Source organism: Oncorhynchus nerka, linkage group LG12 (genome assembly GCF_034236695.1).
Source record: "Oncorhynchus nerka isolate Pitt River linkage group LG12, Oner_Uvic_2.0, whole genome shotgun sequence".
Taxonomy (NCBI): Eukaryota; Metazoa; Chordata; class Actinopteri; order Salmoniformes; family Salmonidae; genus Oncorhynchus; species Oncorhynchus nerka.
This window is the reverse complement of record NC_088407.1, coordinates 79252907-79271803: the sequence shown is the minus strand read 5'-3', so window position 1 is coordinate 79271803 and position 18897 is coordinate 79252907. Positions and strand designations below refer to the sequence as shown.

At 42.2% G+C, this 18897-nt stretch overlaps 1 protein-coding gene across 6 annotated transcripts in view; it reads right to left on the bottom strand.

Annotated features, from left to right (window-relative positions):
• Nucleotides 1-1216: 1216 nt before the first annotated feature.
• The window catches only part of LOC115138843 (DNA (cytosine-5)-methyltransferase 3A-like), an 84611-nt gene continuing 66930 nt past the window's right edge, over nucleotides 1217-18897 (bottom strand). For 3 of the 6 annotated variants that reach the window (XM_065025818.1, XM_065025822.1, XM_065025823.1), the window contains 10 exons: nucleotides 11664-11776; nucleotides 11197-11386; nucleotides 10637-10721; nucleotides 9892-10037; nucleotides 9012-9102; nucleotides 8757-8905; nucleotides 8313-8413; nucleotides 7794-7863; nucleotides 7419-7537; nucleotides 1217-5566 (listed from right to left, as the gene is read on the bottom strand). In XM_065025818.1, coding sequence (XP_064881890.1) covers nucleotides 5425-5566; nucleotides 7419-7537; nucleotides 7794-7863; nucleotides 8313-8413; nucleotides 8757-8905; nucleotides 9012-9102; nucleotides 9892-10037; nucleotides 10637-10721; nucleotides 11197-11386; nucleotides 11664-11776 — 1206 coding nt within the window. In that variant the 3' untranslated portion in view covers nucleotides 1217-5424. The remainder of the gene's footprint in view (nucleotides 5567-7418; nucleotides 7538-7793; nucleotides 7864-8312; nucleotides 8414-8756; nucleotides 8906-9011; nucleotides 9103-9891; nucleotides 10038-10636; nucleotides 10722-11196; nucleotides 11387-11663; nucleotides 11777-18897) is intronic. The other 3 variants (XM_065025820.1, XM_065025819.1, XM_065025821.1) reach the window with 3 other exon arrangements.

Below are 18897 nucleotides of genomic sequence, written 5' to 3'. Positions count from 1 at the left end.
AGTGGCCAAGCCAAATTTCTTTAGCCTTTTGAGGTTGAAGAAGCACTTTTGCACCTTCTTCACCACCATGTCTGTGTGGGTGGACTATTTCAGATTGCCAGTGATGTGTACACCGAGGAACTTGAAGCTTTTCACCTTCTCCACTACAGTCCCATTGATGTGGATAGGGGCGTGCTCCCTCTGCTGTCTCCTGAGGTCCACGATCAGCTCCTTCATTTTGTTGACGTTGAGGTTATTTTCCTGGCACAACTCCGACAGGGCCCTCACCTCCTCTCTGTAGGCTGTCTCGTCATTGTTGGTAATCCTCTGCAAACTTGATGATTGAGTAAGACACAATGGTCCCATCTGATCTCACCTCCTCCAGCCTGCCATCTTTGAGGACATGTATTTCCATTGTTAGAGCAATCAATCGAAAATCTTGGATGTGAACTGTGATTATATTTTAGCAGACACTCTTATCCAGGGTGATTTACAGTAGTGAGTGCATTAATTTTCATTCTGGTCTCCTGTGGGAACTGAACCCAAAATCCTGGCATTGCAAGCACCATGCTCTACCAACTGAGCCACACAGGAACTTATTATGAAAAGAAGGATCATGGATAGTAAAGCAAGGAGGCCATAAAATCACTAGACAGCCTATAAATATCAATACACATATTTTTTTTAATCAGAAAGTATACTATTCAGATTTAAGGTTTATGTAATCATTATGAACACAAGACAAGACATTAGGCTATAATAAACACTACAAACACAGATTATTATTATTAGTAATCGGTAGGCCTTAAATGTGTGAGAAAATCCAGGGTGATGTGAGCAATAGCAGAGCCAACAAACTATTACCTTTTGTAAAATAAAAATGTTTTTAAAACGGTTTAAAAGTAGGCTTTAGTTTTTACTTTAGTATAGATGTGCAACAATTGTTCCATGGGTAATGTATGTTGTTATGTTTGGGGCGGCAGGGTAGCCTAGTGGTAAGAGCGTTGGACTAATAACTGGAAGGTTGCAAGTTCAAATCCCCGAGCTGACAATGTACAACTCTGTCGTTCTGCCCCTGTTCCTAGGCTGTCGTTGAAAATAAGAATTTGTTCTTGACTTGCCTAGTTAAATGAAGGTTAAAAAAAAAAATTGCTAAGAAACCTGATCAAGTATAGTGATCAGATTTTGTATGGTTCAATTTATTCCGGGTATAGGTGAAGAATAACAAGAGCTATCATATTTTTGCACAAAAACAATACATTTATTCAAGTGTTCTCCAGCACAAATACATAAGGAGCCGTTTTCTTATTTCTGGGCACTAAAACATAAGTAATGGGTAAAGGGTGGAGAATGACTGCTACATCTGCTGTATCCACTGATCATCTTAAAGACAAAGAACATAGGCCATAAAACAATGAATATGACACAAAAAGAAAGTCACACAGACTGACCTGTCTGATGCATTGGAACAGTGAAATGTCATGGGTTAGAATCCTAAATGGCACCCTATTCCCTATATAGCGCACTACTTTTGACTAGTGTCCAATGTAGTGTAGTGCACTATATAGGGAATAGGGTGCCATTTGGGACACAGCTTAATATTTGCCAATAATAACAAAAATGACCATTGAAAACAAGACATGGAGGACAGAATATTATGGCACGGAATGTAGGATTAAGAAGCAAAGCGAATGCCAGGTTTTACACATACATTATGCTACAGTAAACGTTATTACTGAAATGCTTTTATTTTTTTGTTATTTCCCATTATGGAGTAAATGGTATTTCCAACAGATAAGCACCAACCAACTACAGCAATTTCTAGTCTAAAACAATATAGGAAACTCATTATTATTTATATTTTTTTCAAGTCAAAAGTTCAAATGTTAATATATGCATCCTATGAGAGTGAAATAATGGTGCTTTTCCATCATACTACAAGGAAGTTAAAAACAGTCATTGTCAAGACAAGTTTTATTTCTCTTCCAAAACAAATATATTTTTTCTTGATTAGATAAAATGTTTAGCACCGTCAGAAACACCTACAATCCCTCTTTATAGTTCTTATAAAAAGAACAAAACAAAAGGCAAAAACAACCAACATTATGTAGGGCTGTGCAGTGAAGTAGAGACCGTTGCATCTTAAAGCTGTCATTATTAGGCTAAAGATCACTTGACACATTTAAACTGGATTCACTCAGGACTCACTCAAAACATCAAAAAACAAATCAAACAAATGAACAGTACTAGAAGGCAACACTTGGAGTCTACCCTCTAATGCTTCATAGCTTATTATGATATTTAAAAAAAAACTATTTTTACTTGATTTTCTTTTTACTTTTTCACCTAATCTTTTTTTTTCTAATTCCATGATATATATTAGCAAAGAATTATATTTGTACATCTCATAGGTCATTCAAAAAGATAAAAACAAATCAAAAACAGTGACAGGAAAACTCTATGTACAAACTGTACAAGGGGCATGGTCATTTACTATAGGCAAAGGGAATTAACATCAACGTCAACACAACGCATGAGGATTCCTGCAAACCCAATGTCCGAAGTTCAACTAAAAAGGTGGAAAGGATACGATAAGGTCACTTAAGAACTTAATCATGTATGAAACTACATTTATGAAATGAAGTCATTTTGAATATTTAGATACAACATTGGTAAGTCATCATCTCTGCTACTGTATTTTTATGGTCACCGTTCACTCTTCAGTTTTGAGTTCTGAAAAACTCATTTCTAAATCGTCCACAAATTTAAAAATGAATTCCCAGCAATTCTACACGTCTTGCCATGGGGCGTAGAGAAAATGTTGCAGTTTTAAATAAAGTTTTCTGCAATTCTACACATTTTGCCATTGGACAGAGAATTATTTTTGCAATTTCATCACACATTTCATGCAATTCTACTCATTTTGCCATGGGGCAGAGAATTTATTTTTCAGTTTTATAGCTAATTTCCTGCACTTCTATCCATTTTGCCAAGATTTAGAGTGAGAATAACTAACCAAATAAATGGGGCCCCCTTGAAGTCAGGGCCCTAGGCACGTGCCCTGCTTGGCCGGTCAGTATTTGGCCATGACTACTCAAGTTTAGATAGCAGGCTAGACTAACTACCAATCTAAAAATGATTAGCTGACATGGCCAATTGAGTGACTGTCAGTGACTGACAAAACAAAAACTGCAGAATGATGCCCAACCAAATTTCTAAATTGCACCTGGTGTATTGTACTATTCTTACTTTCAATAGTAAGTTCAGACCCCGACTGAGTTCCTAAAAAAAAAAAACGCTTATGCCTGGAGCAGGCCCTGTAATCAGTTTGAAAATCTGTCTCTATCACTCTCGCTTTTTCTAATTATTTGAGGTCTACAAGAGGAAGGTGCAGAGGACATTGCATCTGCGGTCTGGAATTCATTTGGAAAGGTAACGTTACAAACATACGGTATAACATAGTTCCTCAACTCTGTTTTAAATTCTACAATGTATTTTTTTATCCAGAGAATGGCATACTGAATTACGGCTTTCAACAGAAGACAATATGAAAATGGAGCACATCAATCATTTTCTATGAATCTACTGTACATTGAGTAGGATCAATAATCAATCGTTTCCATGGATACATGGATTTAACATAATTCTATGAGTCCATTCTTCCACTTCTATTGGCACAGCCCTACTGTATAGAAAACATACTGTATTACACAGCTGTAGAACAGTTCACATCATAAAAACAACATTTCACAAGAAAAACCAAGAAGAAACATTTTAAAATACTGAAGAAAAAAAAAGTATACATATAAAAAAGTGCTTTATAATGTTGGTAAAACAGCACAAAATCGCTATAAAAAGGTAGAAGAACATTGTGAAGCCGCACCATTTTGTTAGAAGATTTGCACCTGACAGTATGTAGTTTGCAGGGGTGAAAAAGGGAAGGAGAGAGTCTTTACTTTATTGTGGAAACCCCAGGCCATCTGCCCTCCCTCCAGTCCAACCACCGTGCTCACTAACAGTTGTACAGTGATGACATTAGAAAAGAAGCATCACCACAGACTTTGATCTTAAGGTATTTTGTTGTTGTTGTAACGACAGAATGCATCACCGCCCATGTGGCTTCATGTTGTGTTTGTGCAGAGTCAGACACAGGCATGCATGGGGGGGCCTGAGTTTACATGTAGCAAGGCTTGAACAATTATTTTAAAAACACCAGTAGAATTGATGTTTATAAAAGCTGTAAAACAGAAAAGAGGAGGATATGGCATATTGTTCTGCAGTCTACTGTCACCACACCTTTAATCGCCACTTTGAAATCATTTAAATTGACTAAAATAACACAGAACTTCTTTAAATAGTAAAAACATTACACTGAAAAAAAAAACATTAAAAAAAATAAATTCCCATCTTGTCTAAAGTGTAGTGCCTGTGCCACATGACCTGTGATGCTTCCTATCGTCGTGAAGCACCATGGTATTGTAACCATTTTACAGTAGTACCTTTACCTTCAGTTAACTGTGTATATAAACTTTAAACAAAGAGGTATATGTGATCTGATGTTTTGGATTCATTAAGATACAGCTTTCTATGACACTGAAGACAATCACCCTTATTCACTTTAGCTCTGCGAGGCTCAGTAGCTGGAGGAATCTAAACTCAACATGACGATACTATCGCTGGCTTGCTTTACCCACTTGAGATATTGGCCAATAGAAAATCATGCCTACACAGCCAACATCTTTCACATACATACTGTACATACAGTATCATCAACTCTCTTTCAGATCTTTTCCAATCATCCAATCCTAGTCCTTATTCTAAAAGCCACACAGATCCTAGTTTCTTCTTTCTCAGTGCCTTGAGAAGAAAGCCTTGTCTCAAGTATAGCTTGCACTAATAAATCAATTTAAAAAATACTGGATAACACTGCTAAAAGGTAAAATGACATATACATATTAAATAGAATAAGAAGTACATTTCAAATTACAAGAAATAATTTGAAATATTTACTTTCATGATGTTTTGCTTGCCTGGGAAATGATACCAGGTACCAGGGAGTAGTATAATTTCACCAATGCTCATGTTTCTGGTTACAACATCAGTTCTATGTTTGTGATGGTCTAGTAAGTCAAGTCTTGTTAAACGCAGGTGGTCTTGTTGAGTCAAGTCTTGTTAAACGCAGGTGGTCTTGTTGACGCCAAGTCTTGTTAAACGCAGGTGGTCTTGTTGAGCCAAGTCTTGTTAAACGCAGGTGGTCTTGTTGAGTCAAGTCTTGTTAAACGCAGGTGGTCTTGTTGAGCCAAGTCTTGTTAAACGCAGGTGGTCTTGTTGAGCCAAGTCTTGTTAAACGTAGGTGGTCTTGTTGAGCCAAGTCTTGTTAAACGCAGGTGGTCTTGTTGAGCCAAGTCTTGTTAAACGCAGGTGGTCTTGTTGAGCCAAGTCTTGTTAAACGCAGGCAAAATATTCTTTGAGTGGTGCAAACAAGTGTCGGATGACCGGTACACTCCACGACCTTCCCAGAAGCCTTTGCCTGGCCAGCCGACTCATGTTGGACACGTCTGTGTAATGGACTGGGAAGCCAAACACCCTGGGGAAGGAGACAGTAACCAGACAGCCACCAGAGGGAACAAGAGACAGACAGACAGCGCAGGAGACAGATGGATAGATACAGAGGGACAAAGAGAGGAAGAAAGCCTTGAGAATTAGTGACATAGGGCTATGTTTCCATGTGAGATTGACTTTAGGTCCTTTATAGAAGGGTACATTGGAATCATACAGTGGGGCAAAAAAGTATTTAGTCAGCCACCAATTGTGCAAGTTCTCTCACTTAAAAAGATGAGGCCTGTAATTTTCATCATAGGTACACTTCAACTACTTTAAAAAATCCAGAAAATCACATTGTAGGATTTTTATTGAATTTATTTGCAAATTATGGTGGAAAATAAGTATTTGGTCACCTACAAACAAGCAAGATTTCTGGCTCTCACAGACCTGTAACTTCTTCTTTAAGAGGCTCCTCTGTCCTCCACTCGTTACCTGTATTAATGGCACCTGTTTGAACTTGTTATCAGTGTAAAAGACACCTGTCCACAACCTCAAACAGTCACACTCCAAACTCCACTATGGCCAAGACCAAAGAGCTGTCAAAGGACACCAGAAACAAAATTGTAGACCTGCACCAGGCTGGGAAGACTGAATCTGCAATCAAGAAATCAACTGTGGGAGCAATTATTAGGAAATGGAAGACATACAAGACCACTGATAATCTCCCTCGATCTGGGGCTCCACGCAAGATGTCACCCCATGGGGTCAAAATGATCAGAAGAACGGTGAACAAAAATCCCAGAACCACACGGGGGGACCTAGTGAATGACCTGCAGAGAGATGGGACCAAAGTAACAAAGCCTACCATCAGTAACACACTACGCCGCCAGGGACTCAAATCCTGCAGTGCCAGACTTGTCCCCCTGCTTAAGCCAGTACATGTCCAGGCTAGAGAGCATTTGGATGATCCAGAAGAAGATTGGGAGAATGCCATATGGTCAGATGAAACCAAAATATAACTTTTTGGTAAAAACGCAACTCGTCGTGTTTGGAGGACAAAGAATGCTGAGTTGCATCCAAAGAACACCATACCTACTGTGAAGCATGGGGGTGGAAACATCATGCTTTGGGCTGCTTTTCTGCAAAGGGACCAGAACGACTGATCCGTGTAAAGGAAAGAATGAATGGGGCCATGTATCGTGAGATTTTGAGTGAAAACCTCCTTCTATCAGCAAGGGCATTGAAGATGAAACGTGGCTGGGTCTTTCAGCATGACAATGATCCCAAACACACCGCCCGGGCAACGAAGGAGTGGCTTCGTAAGAAGCATTTCAAGGTCCTGGAGTGGCCTAGCCAGTCTCCAGATCTCAACCCCATAGAAAATCTTTGGAGGGAGTTGAAAGTCTGTGTTGCCCAGCAACAGCCCCAAAATATCACTGCTCTAGAGGAGATTGCATGGAGGAATGGGACAAAAAAACAGCAACAGTGTGTGAAAACCTTGTGAAGACTTACAGAAAACATTTGACCTTTGTCATTGCCAACAAAGGGTATATAACAAAGTATTGAGATAAACTTTTGTTATTGACCAAATACTTATTTTCCACCATAATTAGCAAATAAATTCATAAAAAATCCTACAATGTGATTTTCTGGATTTTTGTTTCATTTTGTCTGTCATAGTTGAAGTGTACCTATGATGAAAATTACAGGCCTCTCTCATCTTTTTAAGTGGGAGAACTTGCACAATTGGTGGCTGACTAAATACTTTTTTGCCCCACTGTATATATCACTTTCTGTAAGGGAATCATTTTATAATAAAGATGTGAAAAACTGCTCGTAATAAAGTCATTTAATTATGGTATGATTAATTCATTTGAAAGGTAATCCATTCCTACCTCTCCATCTCAGTGCACCAAAGAATGTCCTCCTTCTCGTTCATGAAGACGGGAAAGTGCTGGTCTTTACCCTGCTTAATGGAATTAGAGCGAGTGGTGATGGTCCTCACTTTGCCAAACTGAGGGGAAACCAGATGGTGAACACACTAAGTGGCTGGTGCATAAGAATAGGACAACCAAGTATTGTTTACAGACCAAATTGTTCATATGACCAAACATTTAATTTGACTGTTCAAAAGGTACTCACACTCAACTTATTTTTTTCTTGAACTAAGTTAATCAAACTAATGAACTATATAAATTACATATTTGGCCATATGCATAATTTGTACAATAAAAAAAAAATACAGCTACAAAAATAGATGAATAAGTGACCTTCGCTGTTCTGCCGTGCTCCAAACAGTCCTGAAGGTCTAGTCTGTCAGTGAACATGGCCGTCAAGGGCCTGAAGAGGAATACAGATGGAAAAGTAAGAGATGTGTGAAAATACAGAGTGAGAGAGAGAGACAGTGGGAAAGAGAGAGGGCAAGTGAAAGAGAGAATAAGAGCGAGAGTGAGAGAAAGAGAGTGAGCGAGTGAGCGAGAGGAGGAGAGCGTGAGAGAGATAGGGCGAGTGAAAGAGAGTAAGAGCGAGAGAGTGGGTGAGTGAGCGAGAGGAGGAGAGCGTGAGAGAGAGAGGGGAGAGAGAGAGAGAGAGAGAGAGAGAGAGAGAGAGAGAGAAAGAGAGTGAGTGAGCGAGAGGAGGAGAGCGTGAGAGAGAGAGAGAGAGAGAGAGAGTAGAGGGGAGAGATAAAAAAGGTGATTAGGATTATTTAGTTCCTGGGTTTGACTGGCTCAGGAACTGGCCCAGGTATAAATTGCTTTAGGTGACAGGCTCGCTGTTTCTTCCCTCACCGTTCTCTCACCAACCTGTTCATGCCAGGCAGGTTGCCCCAGAAGTAGCGAGCACGGTGGGCAGCAGTCACCTCCTTGGCATCGATCATCACCGGGTTACACTGGAAGAGGAGAGACAGGATATTCATTTAACCTCTATTTAACCAGGTTATTGAAGACTCATTCTCTTTTGCAATAATTACCAGAAGAATGTAGTGAAGATAATATTTTGTGTAAGGAAAATGTCATACAATGATCAATTAATATGTTTAAATTAACAGTTTAAACTGCTCCTTCATAACTTAACTAGTATATTGACAGCATACACTGTCAATTATCACCACAAGGCATTCATAATACGTTAATCCATATGCCAATGGATGACTGATATACATGACTTACATGACTGAAATATAGTATAATTTGTTCTTCTAGAAGTTATATAGTCTCTGTAAAGGAACAAACCTCTAGAAAGCGAGAGATGTCCCTCTTGTCACTGACGCCCATTGCCACCACGTTTTCAAAGAGCCAGAAGAACGGCCGGTTGTCGCCCTCTTTGGGCCGAGCCTCGTGCAGCAGGCGGTAGAACTCAAAGAACAGCCGACCAGTGCCCTCTACAGGACAGACAGAGAAGGACAGGCATATGAAATTCAGCTACAGGAAATAAGTCTTCAGCAGGCCCAGACCACAAGTGATAAATGGTAAAGAGTTGTCACCTACCATAAAGACCCTTCCTAGCTGGGTTGACAATAGAGAGGTCGTTACACGGACTTCCACCAATCACCAAGTCAAAGGGGCCCCACTCGTGTAACTGTTAACGAGGGAGAGAGAGAACAGGAAAACAACGAGAGAAAGGAGGAGGACAGGAGATAAGAAAGACAAAATAGATTGATTATTCAACTAAGAGACACATTTTGTGTTATATGAAGTGTTATTGTAATAACTCTCACTGATAGGCACCTTACAATCTTTGAGCCAGGCTATAGGGATATCCTTATTGAGAGACTGGGCTAGGGTGTTCGTCTTTGAACCAGGCTATAGGGATATCCTTATTGAGAGACTCTGGCTAGGGTGTTCGTCTTTGAGCCAGGCTATAGGGATATCCTTATTGAGAGACTCTGGCTAGGGTGTTCGTCTTTGAGCCAGGCTATAGGGATATCCTTATTGAGAGACTCTGGCTAGGGTGTTCGTCTTTGAGCCAGGCTATAGGGATATCCTTATTGAGAGACTGTGGCTAGGGTGTTCGTCTTTGAACCAGGCTATAGGGATATCCTTATTGAGAGACTCTGGCTAGGGTGTTCGTCTTTGAGCCAGGCTATAGGGATATCCTTATTGAGAGACTGTGGCTAGGGTGTTCGTCTTTGAACCAGGCTATAGGGATATCCTTATTGAGAGACTCTGGCTAGGGTGTTCGTCTTTGAGCCAGGCTATAGGGATATCCTTATTGAGAGACTCTGGCTAGGGTGTTCGTCTTTGAGCCAGGCTATAGGGATATCCTTATTGAGAGACTCTGGCTAGGGTGTTCGTCTTTGAGCCAGGCTATTGGGAGTGACCTTGATCTAGTCTCACAGTTCATAACGTTATTCTGTATGATACTCACATGTTTGCGTGTGACGTTCCTCACGTCGCCCACGTACATGATGCGTCCCTGATGCCTGACGATGCCCACCGTGATAGAGTCCTCACACACCTCCGACGCCACATAGCGCTCCACCTGGATACCCAGCTCCTTTAGCACCAGCAGACCTAAAGGTCAGAGGTCAATGAGGTCAAACAGTAGCATGTTGTTGCTCTTTTGATGGACGCCATGACTTCCTGGACAACACTGACAGTTGTTGCTGAGTGGATTATCCTGGTTAAATAGAGTGGATGATTCTATTTATATAATGATTAACTTGAAATTGATGAACTGAATGACAGAATACAGACACAACGCTGAAGGTCTGGCCTGAGGCGCACCATTAATTAGCGTTCACAGTTGTTGCCTTTTCTTTTTACAGGAGTGGGAATTCCAACGTCTTTTGTATTTTTGTGTGGTTTTATTAAACAGATGGGGAAGTGAAGGACAGACAGGAAAGGTATGAGAAGTGCACTGCTAGACAATATGGTTAAACAGCATACTGTGTGGATTAGTTTTCTATCCATCCATCCATCCATCCTTCCAAGACAGTCAGTGTAGTAAATATAGTCATGAGTTAGGGGGCCAGTCCCAGTGAAACCTGAGGCGGGCAGAACGTTTTGTAGAGACAGAGGCTTTCAGAGGGTTTTGTGTCAAGGAGAGGAGAGGAGGGGAAGGAGAGGGGAAGGAGGAGAGAAGAGGACAGGAGGGGAGATTCCTGTCTAACCTGTTGCTATGCCGTCGAACAGTGACAGGACACGAATAGGTTGTCTCTTCTCTGCCATGACTGGAGGGTAAAGCTTTGGTTGTTCCTGTGAAACAACAGAGAGAGAGAGAGAGAGAGAGAGAGAGAGAGAGAGAGAGAGAGAGAGAGAGAGAGAAGATACGGCTCAGTTTTGACCCAGAGGAGAGGGAGCCTGGAATGACTTCAGCTGTCTCTAATGTGTGAAGCCCTATTCATTGAGCCCCATAGCTGTGATAATCTGCCTGCTCATTGTTGCAGATTTAGGGAGCTAATTTGGCTGTAATACACACTGTGTGTCACAATGGAACATAGAATCACTGTGGCTCTGTGGCTTCTTTATTTTGATTTGTTATTTAATTTATACATTTTTTACTTCAGGTTATTTTAGTAAATACTTTCTTAACACTTGTTTTTCTTAAAACTGCATTGTTGGTTAAGGGCTTGTAAGTAAGCATTTCACTGTTGTATTCGGCGCATGTGACATTTTTTTTTGATTTGGGTGTGAAATTCACACACACAGCTAGTACTGAGGTACTACTCACAAAATCTTGGTCGTGATTGTTAGCGAAGAAGTGCTGTAGACGGCAGGGCCAATCAGTGTGACGCTCCAGCAGGCCGAACACTCCCTTCTGGCCCTTCTCACACATGTAGCAGCACCAGGGATCCTCTTTTATAGCTATCTGTGCTGATCCTGGCCCCACAAGTAGGTCAACACACTCCACACAGAAACACCTGGAGGGGACAGAGGGAGGTGTGTTATTCCACTGCTAGACACTTGTACACACACACACACACACAGACACACACACACTCACGGACCCACGCAATCACACATACGTAAGAACGAACATACTGTACACACACAATGCACAAAGACACACACACTTATGCAAACCATCAAGATAAACGTAAACTGGCACACTCTAACAAACCGAGTGAATCACACAAGTTAATGAACAATAACACACATATTTGTGAACTCAGCATCATATGAAAGTAGTCCACTCACCTGCAGCAGTTGTTGTTCCCACACATGAGAACCTCTCGTCCTCCACAGCAGATGGTGCAGTATGACTGGTAACCATCGTCATCATACTGATATGCACATTCTAGAAAGCAGTTCTGGAACACAGTGAACAAGACATTTCAGCGTTGAGATTCGCTGTGTAATGATATGCGCTCTATAAGCTGAATCACATTATTGTCAATATTATTATTAAAAGAACAACAAGTATCAATGAGAAAACCAGTGTGAACACTAAGTATCATTGACTCACAGAGAACACTGACTGTGTACTAAAAGGTTTGTTGTGTTTGTAATAGCCTTATTGTTAACACATTATGTGCTTAGTGATTCTGTAAGCCTTTCCTGTAAGCTGTGTTTGTGTTTTGGTAACAGAGAGCTTTAAAATAGGGCTTAAAACCTAGAGGGGGGTTAGACCAGGGTCCATATCAAGCATCTCAGAATAAGAGTGCTGAATCATGTCCAACCCGTCCTTGTAATCTTATTTATTGTGATCTAAAAGCAAAACTGATCTGAACTTTATAATAACCGTTTCATCATAAACTGATCTGAACTTTATAATAACCGTTTAATTATTTTTTCATTCAACTTTTTCACCTGGACGCTTTATCTGGTTAGGGTTAGGTTTATGGTTAGGGTTTAGGGGTAGAGGTTAGGGGTTAGGTTTATGGTTAGGGTTTAGGGGTAGGGTTAGGGGTTAGGTTTATGGTTAGGGTTTAGGGGTAGAGGTTAGGGGTTAGGTTTATGGTTAGGGGTAGGGGTTAGGTTTATGGTTAGGGTTTAGGGTAGGGTTAGGGGTTAGGTTTATGGTTAGGGTTTAGGGGTAGAGGTTAGGGGTTAGGTTTATGGTTAGGGGTAGGGGTTAGGTTAGGGGTAGGGGTTAGGTTTATGGTTAGGGGGTTAGGTTTATGGTTAGGGGTAGGGGTTAGGTTTATGGTTAGGGGGGTTAGGTTTATGGTTAGGGTAGGGGTTAGGTTAGGGGTAGGGGTTAGGTTTATGGTTAGGGGTAGGGGTTAGGTTTATGGTTAGGGGTAGGGGTTAGGTTTATGGTTAGGTTTATGGTTAGGGTTTATGGGTAGAGGTTAGGGGTTAGGTTTATGGTTAGGGTTTAGGTTTATGGTTAGGGTTTAGGGGTAGAGGTTAGGTTTATGGTTAGGGTTTACGGTAGAGGTTAGGGGTTAGGTTTATGGTTAGGGTTTAGGGGTAGGGTTAGGGTTTATGGTTAGGGTTTGGGGGTAGGGGTTAGGTTTATGGTTAGGGGTTAGGGGTTAGGTTTATGGGTAGGGGTTAGGTTTATGGTTAGGGTTTAGGGGTAGGAGTAGAGGTTAGGGGTTAGGTTTATGGTTAGGGTTTAGGGGTAGGGGTTAGGTTTATGGTTAGGGTTTAGGGGTAGAGGTTAGGGGTTAGGTTTATGTTTAGGGTTTATGGGTAGGGGTTAGGTTTATGGTTAGGGTTTAGGGGTAGAGGTTAGGTTTATGGTTAGGGTTTAGGTTTATGGTTAGGGTTTAGGGGTAGAGGTTAGGGGTTAGGTTTATGGGTAGGGGTTAGGTTTATGGTTAGGGTTTATGGGTAGGGGTTAGGTTTATGGTTAGGGTTTATGGGTAGAGGTTAGGGGTTAGGTTTATGGTTAGGGTTTATGGGTAGGGGTAGAGGTTAGGGGTTAGGTTTATGCTTAGGGTTTATGGGTAGGGGTAGAGGTTAGGGGTTAGGTTTATGGTTAGGGTTTATGGGTAGGGGTAGAGGTTAGGGTTAGGTTTATGGTTAGGGTTTATGGGTAGGGGTATAGGTTAGGGGTTAGGTTTATGGTTAGGGTTTATGGGTAGGGGTAGAGGTTAGGGGTTAGGTTTATGGTTAGGGTTTATGGGTAGGGGTTAGGTTTATGGTTAGGGGTAGGGGTAGAGGTTAGGGGTTAGGTTTATGGTTAGGGTTTATGGGTTGGGGTAGAGGTTAGGGGTTAGGTTTATGGGTAGGGGTTAGGTTTATGGTTAGGGTTTAGGGGGTAGAGGTTAGGGGTTAGGTTTATGGTTAGGTTTAGGGGGTAGGGGTTAGGGGCAGGGTTAGGGGTTAGTGGTAGGTTTAGGGTAGGATTTGGGGTAGGGGTAGGGTTAGGGGTAGGATTAGGGGTTAGGGGTAGGGTTAGTGGTAGGGTTAGGGGTAGGATTAGGGGTAGGGTTAGGGGTAGGATTAGAGGTAGGGTTAGGGGTAGGATTAGAGGTAGGGTTAGGGGTAGGGGTAGGGTTAGGGCTACCGACGTAAAGGCTAATCTGAAGAGGGTACTGGCTAAGGTTAAAACTGTAGAGTGTAGAGAGTATAGGGATATTGTTATCCACGTTGGCACCAACGATGTTCGGATGAAACAGTCAGAGGTCACGAAGCACAACATAGCTTCAGTGTGTAAATTAGCTAGAAAGATGTGTCGGCATCGAGTAATTGTCTCTGGCCCCCTCCCAGTTAGGAGGAGTGATTAGCTCTACAGCAGAGTCTCACAACTCAATCGCTTGTTGAAAACTGATTTATGCATGTCCCAAAACATAGAATGTGTAGATAATTGGCCCTCTTTCTGGGACTCATCCACAAACAGGACCAAGCCTGGCCTGCTGAGGAGTGATGGTCTCCATTCTAGCTGGAGTGGTGCTCTCATCTTATCTACCAACATAGACAGGGCTCTAACTCCTCTGGCTCCACAATAAGATAGGGTGCTGTCAGCCAGCCTGCCAGGTTAGTGGAGTCTGCCATTAGCACAGTCAGAGTAGTCAGCTCAGCTTTCCCCATTGAAACCGTGTATGTGCCTCGATCAAGGTTGGGCAAAACTAAACATGGCAGAGTTCGCTTTAGCAATCTCACTGGAATAAAGACCTCCTCCATTCCTGTCATTGTTGAAAGAGATTGTGATATCTCACATCTCAAAATAGGGCTACTTAATGTTAGATCCCTCACTTCCAAGGTAGTTATAGTCAATGAAGTAATCACTGATCATAATCTTGATGTGATTGGCCTGACTGAAACATGGCTTAAGCCTGATGAATTTACTGTGTTAAATGAGGCCTCTCCTTTTACAACAAAAAAAATGACTGTGTTTTCGTCTTTTGAGCTTCTAGTCACGACATCTATGCAGCCTACTCAATCCCTTTTTATAGCTACTGTTTTCCTCACTGAGTTCCCTGAATTCCTATCGGACTTTGTAGTCATAGCAGATAATATTCACATTTTTGGTGACTTTAATATTCACATGGAAAAGTCCACAGACCCACTCCAAAAGGCTTTCGGAGCCATCATCGACTCAGTGGGTTTTGTCCAACATCTCTCCGGACCTACTCACTGCCACAGTCATACTCTGGACCTAGTTTTGTCCCATGGAATAAATATTGTGGATCTTGTTCTTCCTCATAATCCTGGACTATCGGACCACCATATTATTACGTTTGCAATCGCAACAAATAATCTGCTCAGACCCCAACCAAGGATCATCAAAAGTCGTGCTATAAATTCTCGGACAACCCAAAGATTCCTAGATGCCCTTCCAGACTCCCTCCACCTTCCCAAGGATGTCAGAGTACAAACATCTGTTAACCACCTAACTGAGTAACCTTGAATAATACCCTAGATGGAGTTGCACCCCGAAAAACAAAAAACATTTGTCACAAGAAACTAGCTCCCTGGTATACAGAAAATACCTGAGCCCTGAAGGAGAAGCATGCTTCCAGAAAATTGGAATGGAAATGGCGCTCCACCAAACTGGAAGACTTCCAACCAACTTGGAAAGACAGTATCGTGCAGTATCGAAGAGCCCTCACTGCTGCTCAATCATCCTATTTTTCCAACTTAATTGAGGAGAATAAGAACAATCCCCACCAAAAATGTGGTACTGTCGCAAAGCTAACTAAAAAGCAGCATTCCCCAAGAAAGGATGGCTTTCACTTCAGCAGTGATGAATTGATAAACTTCTTTGATGAAAAGATCATGATCATTAGAAAGCAAATTACAGACTCCTCTCTGAATCTGCGTATTTCTCCAAAGCTCAGTTGTCCTGAGTCTGCACAATACTGCCAGGATCTAGGGTCAATGGACACGCTCAAGTTTTTTTATCCTTTGTCTCTTGTGTCACGCTCGTCGAAATCGTGGAAATGACCGGACCAAGGTGCAGCGTGCTGAGCGTACACTTTACTTTACTTTAAAAAAAAAAAATTAAATGTCGCCAACAAAACAAGAAACAACAAAAACAAACATGAAGCTTACTAGGGCTATACAGGCCACTAACAAAGATAACTACCCACAAAATACAAAAGGAAAAAAGGCTGCCTAAGTATGATTCCCAATCAGAGACAATGATAGACAGCTGTCCCTGATTGAGAACCATACCCGGACAAAACATAGAAACACAGAACATAAGAGTTTCCCACCCGAATCACACCGTGACCAACCAAACAGAGAATAAAAAGATCTCTACGGTCAGGGCGTGACATCTTGACATATTCATGAAAATAGTCATGGCCTCTAAACCTTCAAGCTGCATACTGGACCCTATTCCAACTAAACTACTGAAAGAGCTGCTTCCTGTGCTTGGCCCTCCTATGTTGAACATAATAAATGGCTCCCTATCCACCGGATGTGTACCAAACTCATTAAAAGTGGCAGTAATAAAGCCTCTCTTGAAAAATGCAAACATTGACCCAGAAAATTTAAAAAACTATCAGCCTATATTGAATCTCCAACTCCTCTCAAAAGACAAACAATGTATACAAAATGCTTCAGTCTGGTTTTAGACCCCATCATAACACTGAGACTGCACTCGTGAAGGTGGTAAATTACCTTTTGATGGCATCAGACCACGGCTCTGCATCTGTCCTCGTGCTCCGAGACCTTAGTGCTGCTTTTGATACCATCGATCACCACATTCTTTTGGAGAGATTGTAAACCGTAATTGGTCTACACGGACAAGTTCTGGCCTGGTTTAGTTCTTATCTGTCGGAAAGATATCAGTTTGTCTCTGTGGATGGTTTGTCCTCTGACAAATCAATTGTAAGTTTTGGTGTTCCTCAAGGTTCCATTTTATGACCACTATTGTTTTTGCTATACACCTCTTGGTGATGTCATTCGTAAAAAATATTTTTATTTGTTGTATATTCTATTCTTTTTTTTACCCCTTTTTCTCCCCAATTTAGTGGCCAATTGGTAGTTAGTCTTATCCCATCGCTGCAACTCCTGTACGGACTCGGGAGAAGCGACAGTTGAGAGCTGTGCGTCCTCCGAAACACAACCCAACCAAGCCGCACTGCTTCTTGACACAACACCCGCTTAACCCGGAAGTCAGCCGCACCAACGTGTAGGAGGAAACACCGTATACCTGGCAATCGTATCAGCGTGCATTGCGCCCGGCCCACCACTGGAGTCGCTAGTGCGCGATGGGACAAGAATATTGTTGCCGGCCAAACCCTCCCCTAAACCAAACGACGCCGGGCCAATTGTGTACTGCCCCATGGGTCTCCTGGTTGCAGCCGGCTGCGACAGAGCCTGCACACGAACCAGGATCTCTGGTGGCACAGCTAGTACTACGATGCAGTGCCTTAGACCACTGCGCCACTAGGGAGGCTGTCATTTGGAAACATAATGTTAACTTTTACTGCTATGCGGATGATACACAGCTGTACATTTCGATGAAACACGGTGAAGCCCCAAAATTGCCCTCCCTGGAAGCCTGTGTTTCAGACATAAGGAAGTTGATGGCGGCAAATGTTTTACTTTTAAACTCGGACAAAACAGAGTTGCTAGTTCAAGGTCCCAAGAAACAAAGAGATATTCTGTAGTGTCTGACAATTAATGTTGATGGTTGTACAGTCGTCTCAAATAAAACTGAAGGGCCTCGGGGTTACTCTGGACCCTGATCTCTCTTTTGACGACCATATCAAGAATATTTCAAGGACAGCTTTTTCCATCTTCGTAACATTGCAAAAATCTGAAATGTTTTGTCCAAAAATGATGCAGAAAAGCTAATCCATGCTTTTGTCACTTCAAGATTAGACTACTGCAATGCTCTACTTTCCGGCTACCCGGATAATGCACTGAATAAATTTCAGTTAGTGCTAGAATCTTGACTAGAACCAAAAAATGTGATCATATTACTCCAGTGCTAGCCTCTCTACACTGGCTTCCTGTTAAGGCAAGGGCTGATTTCAAGGTTTTATTGCTAATCTACAAAGCATTACATGAGCATGCTACCACCTACCTCTCCGATTTGGTCCTGCTGTACATACCTACGATCACAAGACGCAGGCTTCCTTATTGTCCCTAGAATTTTTGCGCAAACAGCTGGGATTTCTGCTATAGAGCTCCATTTTTATAAAATGGTCTGCCTAGCAATGAGAGAGACGCAGACTCGGTCTCGACTTTTAAGTCTTTATTGAAGATTCATCTCTTCAGTAGGTCCTATGATTGAGTGTATTCTGGCCCAGGGGTGTGAAGGTGAACGGATTAGGCACTGGAGCGGTTCCCCTCTCTCCACTGAGATTATCTGCCTCTGACCCTTTACGGGGGCTAAGTCACTGGCTTACTAGTGCTCTTCCCTGCCGTCCCTAGGAGGTGTGCGTCACTTGAGTGGGTTGAGTCACTGACATAATCTCCCTGTCTGGGTTGGCGCCCCCTTAGTTTGTGCCGTGGGGGAGATCTTCATGGCCTATACTCAGCCTTGTCTCAGAGTAGTAAGTTGGTGGTTTGCGGATATCCCTTTAGTGGTGTTGGGGCTTTGCTTTGGCAAAGTGGGTGGAGTCATATCCTGCCTGGTTGGCCCTGTTCGGGGGTATTGTCGGGCGGGGCCACAGTGTTTCCCGACCCCTCCTGTCTCTGTCTCCAGTATCTATGCTGCAATAGTTTATGTGTCGGGGGGCTAGGGTCCGTCTGTTATATCTGGTGTAATTCTCCTGTCTTATCCGGTGTCAGGACCTGAGCCCTGGGACCATGCCTCGGGTTCACCTGGTCGTGCTGCTGCTACAGTTTCAACTGTTCTGCCTGTGGCTATGGAACGCTGATCTGTTCACCGGACGTGCTACCTTGACTCTCGACTCTCTCTTTCTACCTCACCTGCTGTCTAGAACTGAATGCTCAGCTATGAAATGCCAACTGACATTTATTCCTGAGGTGCTGACCTGTTGCACCCACTATAACCACTGTGATTATTATTATTTGACCCTGCTAGTCATCTATGAATGTTTGAACATCTTGGCCA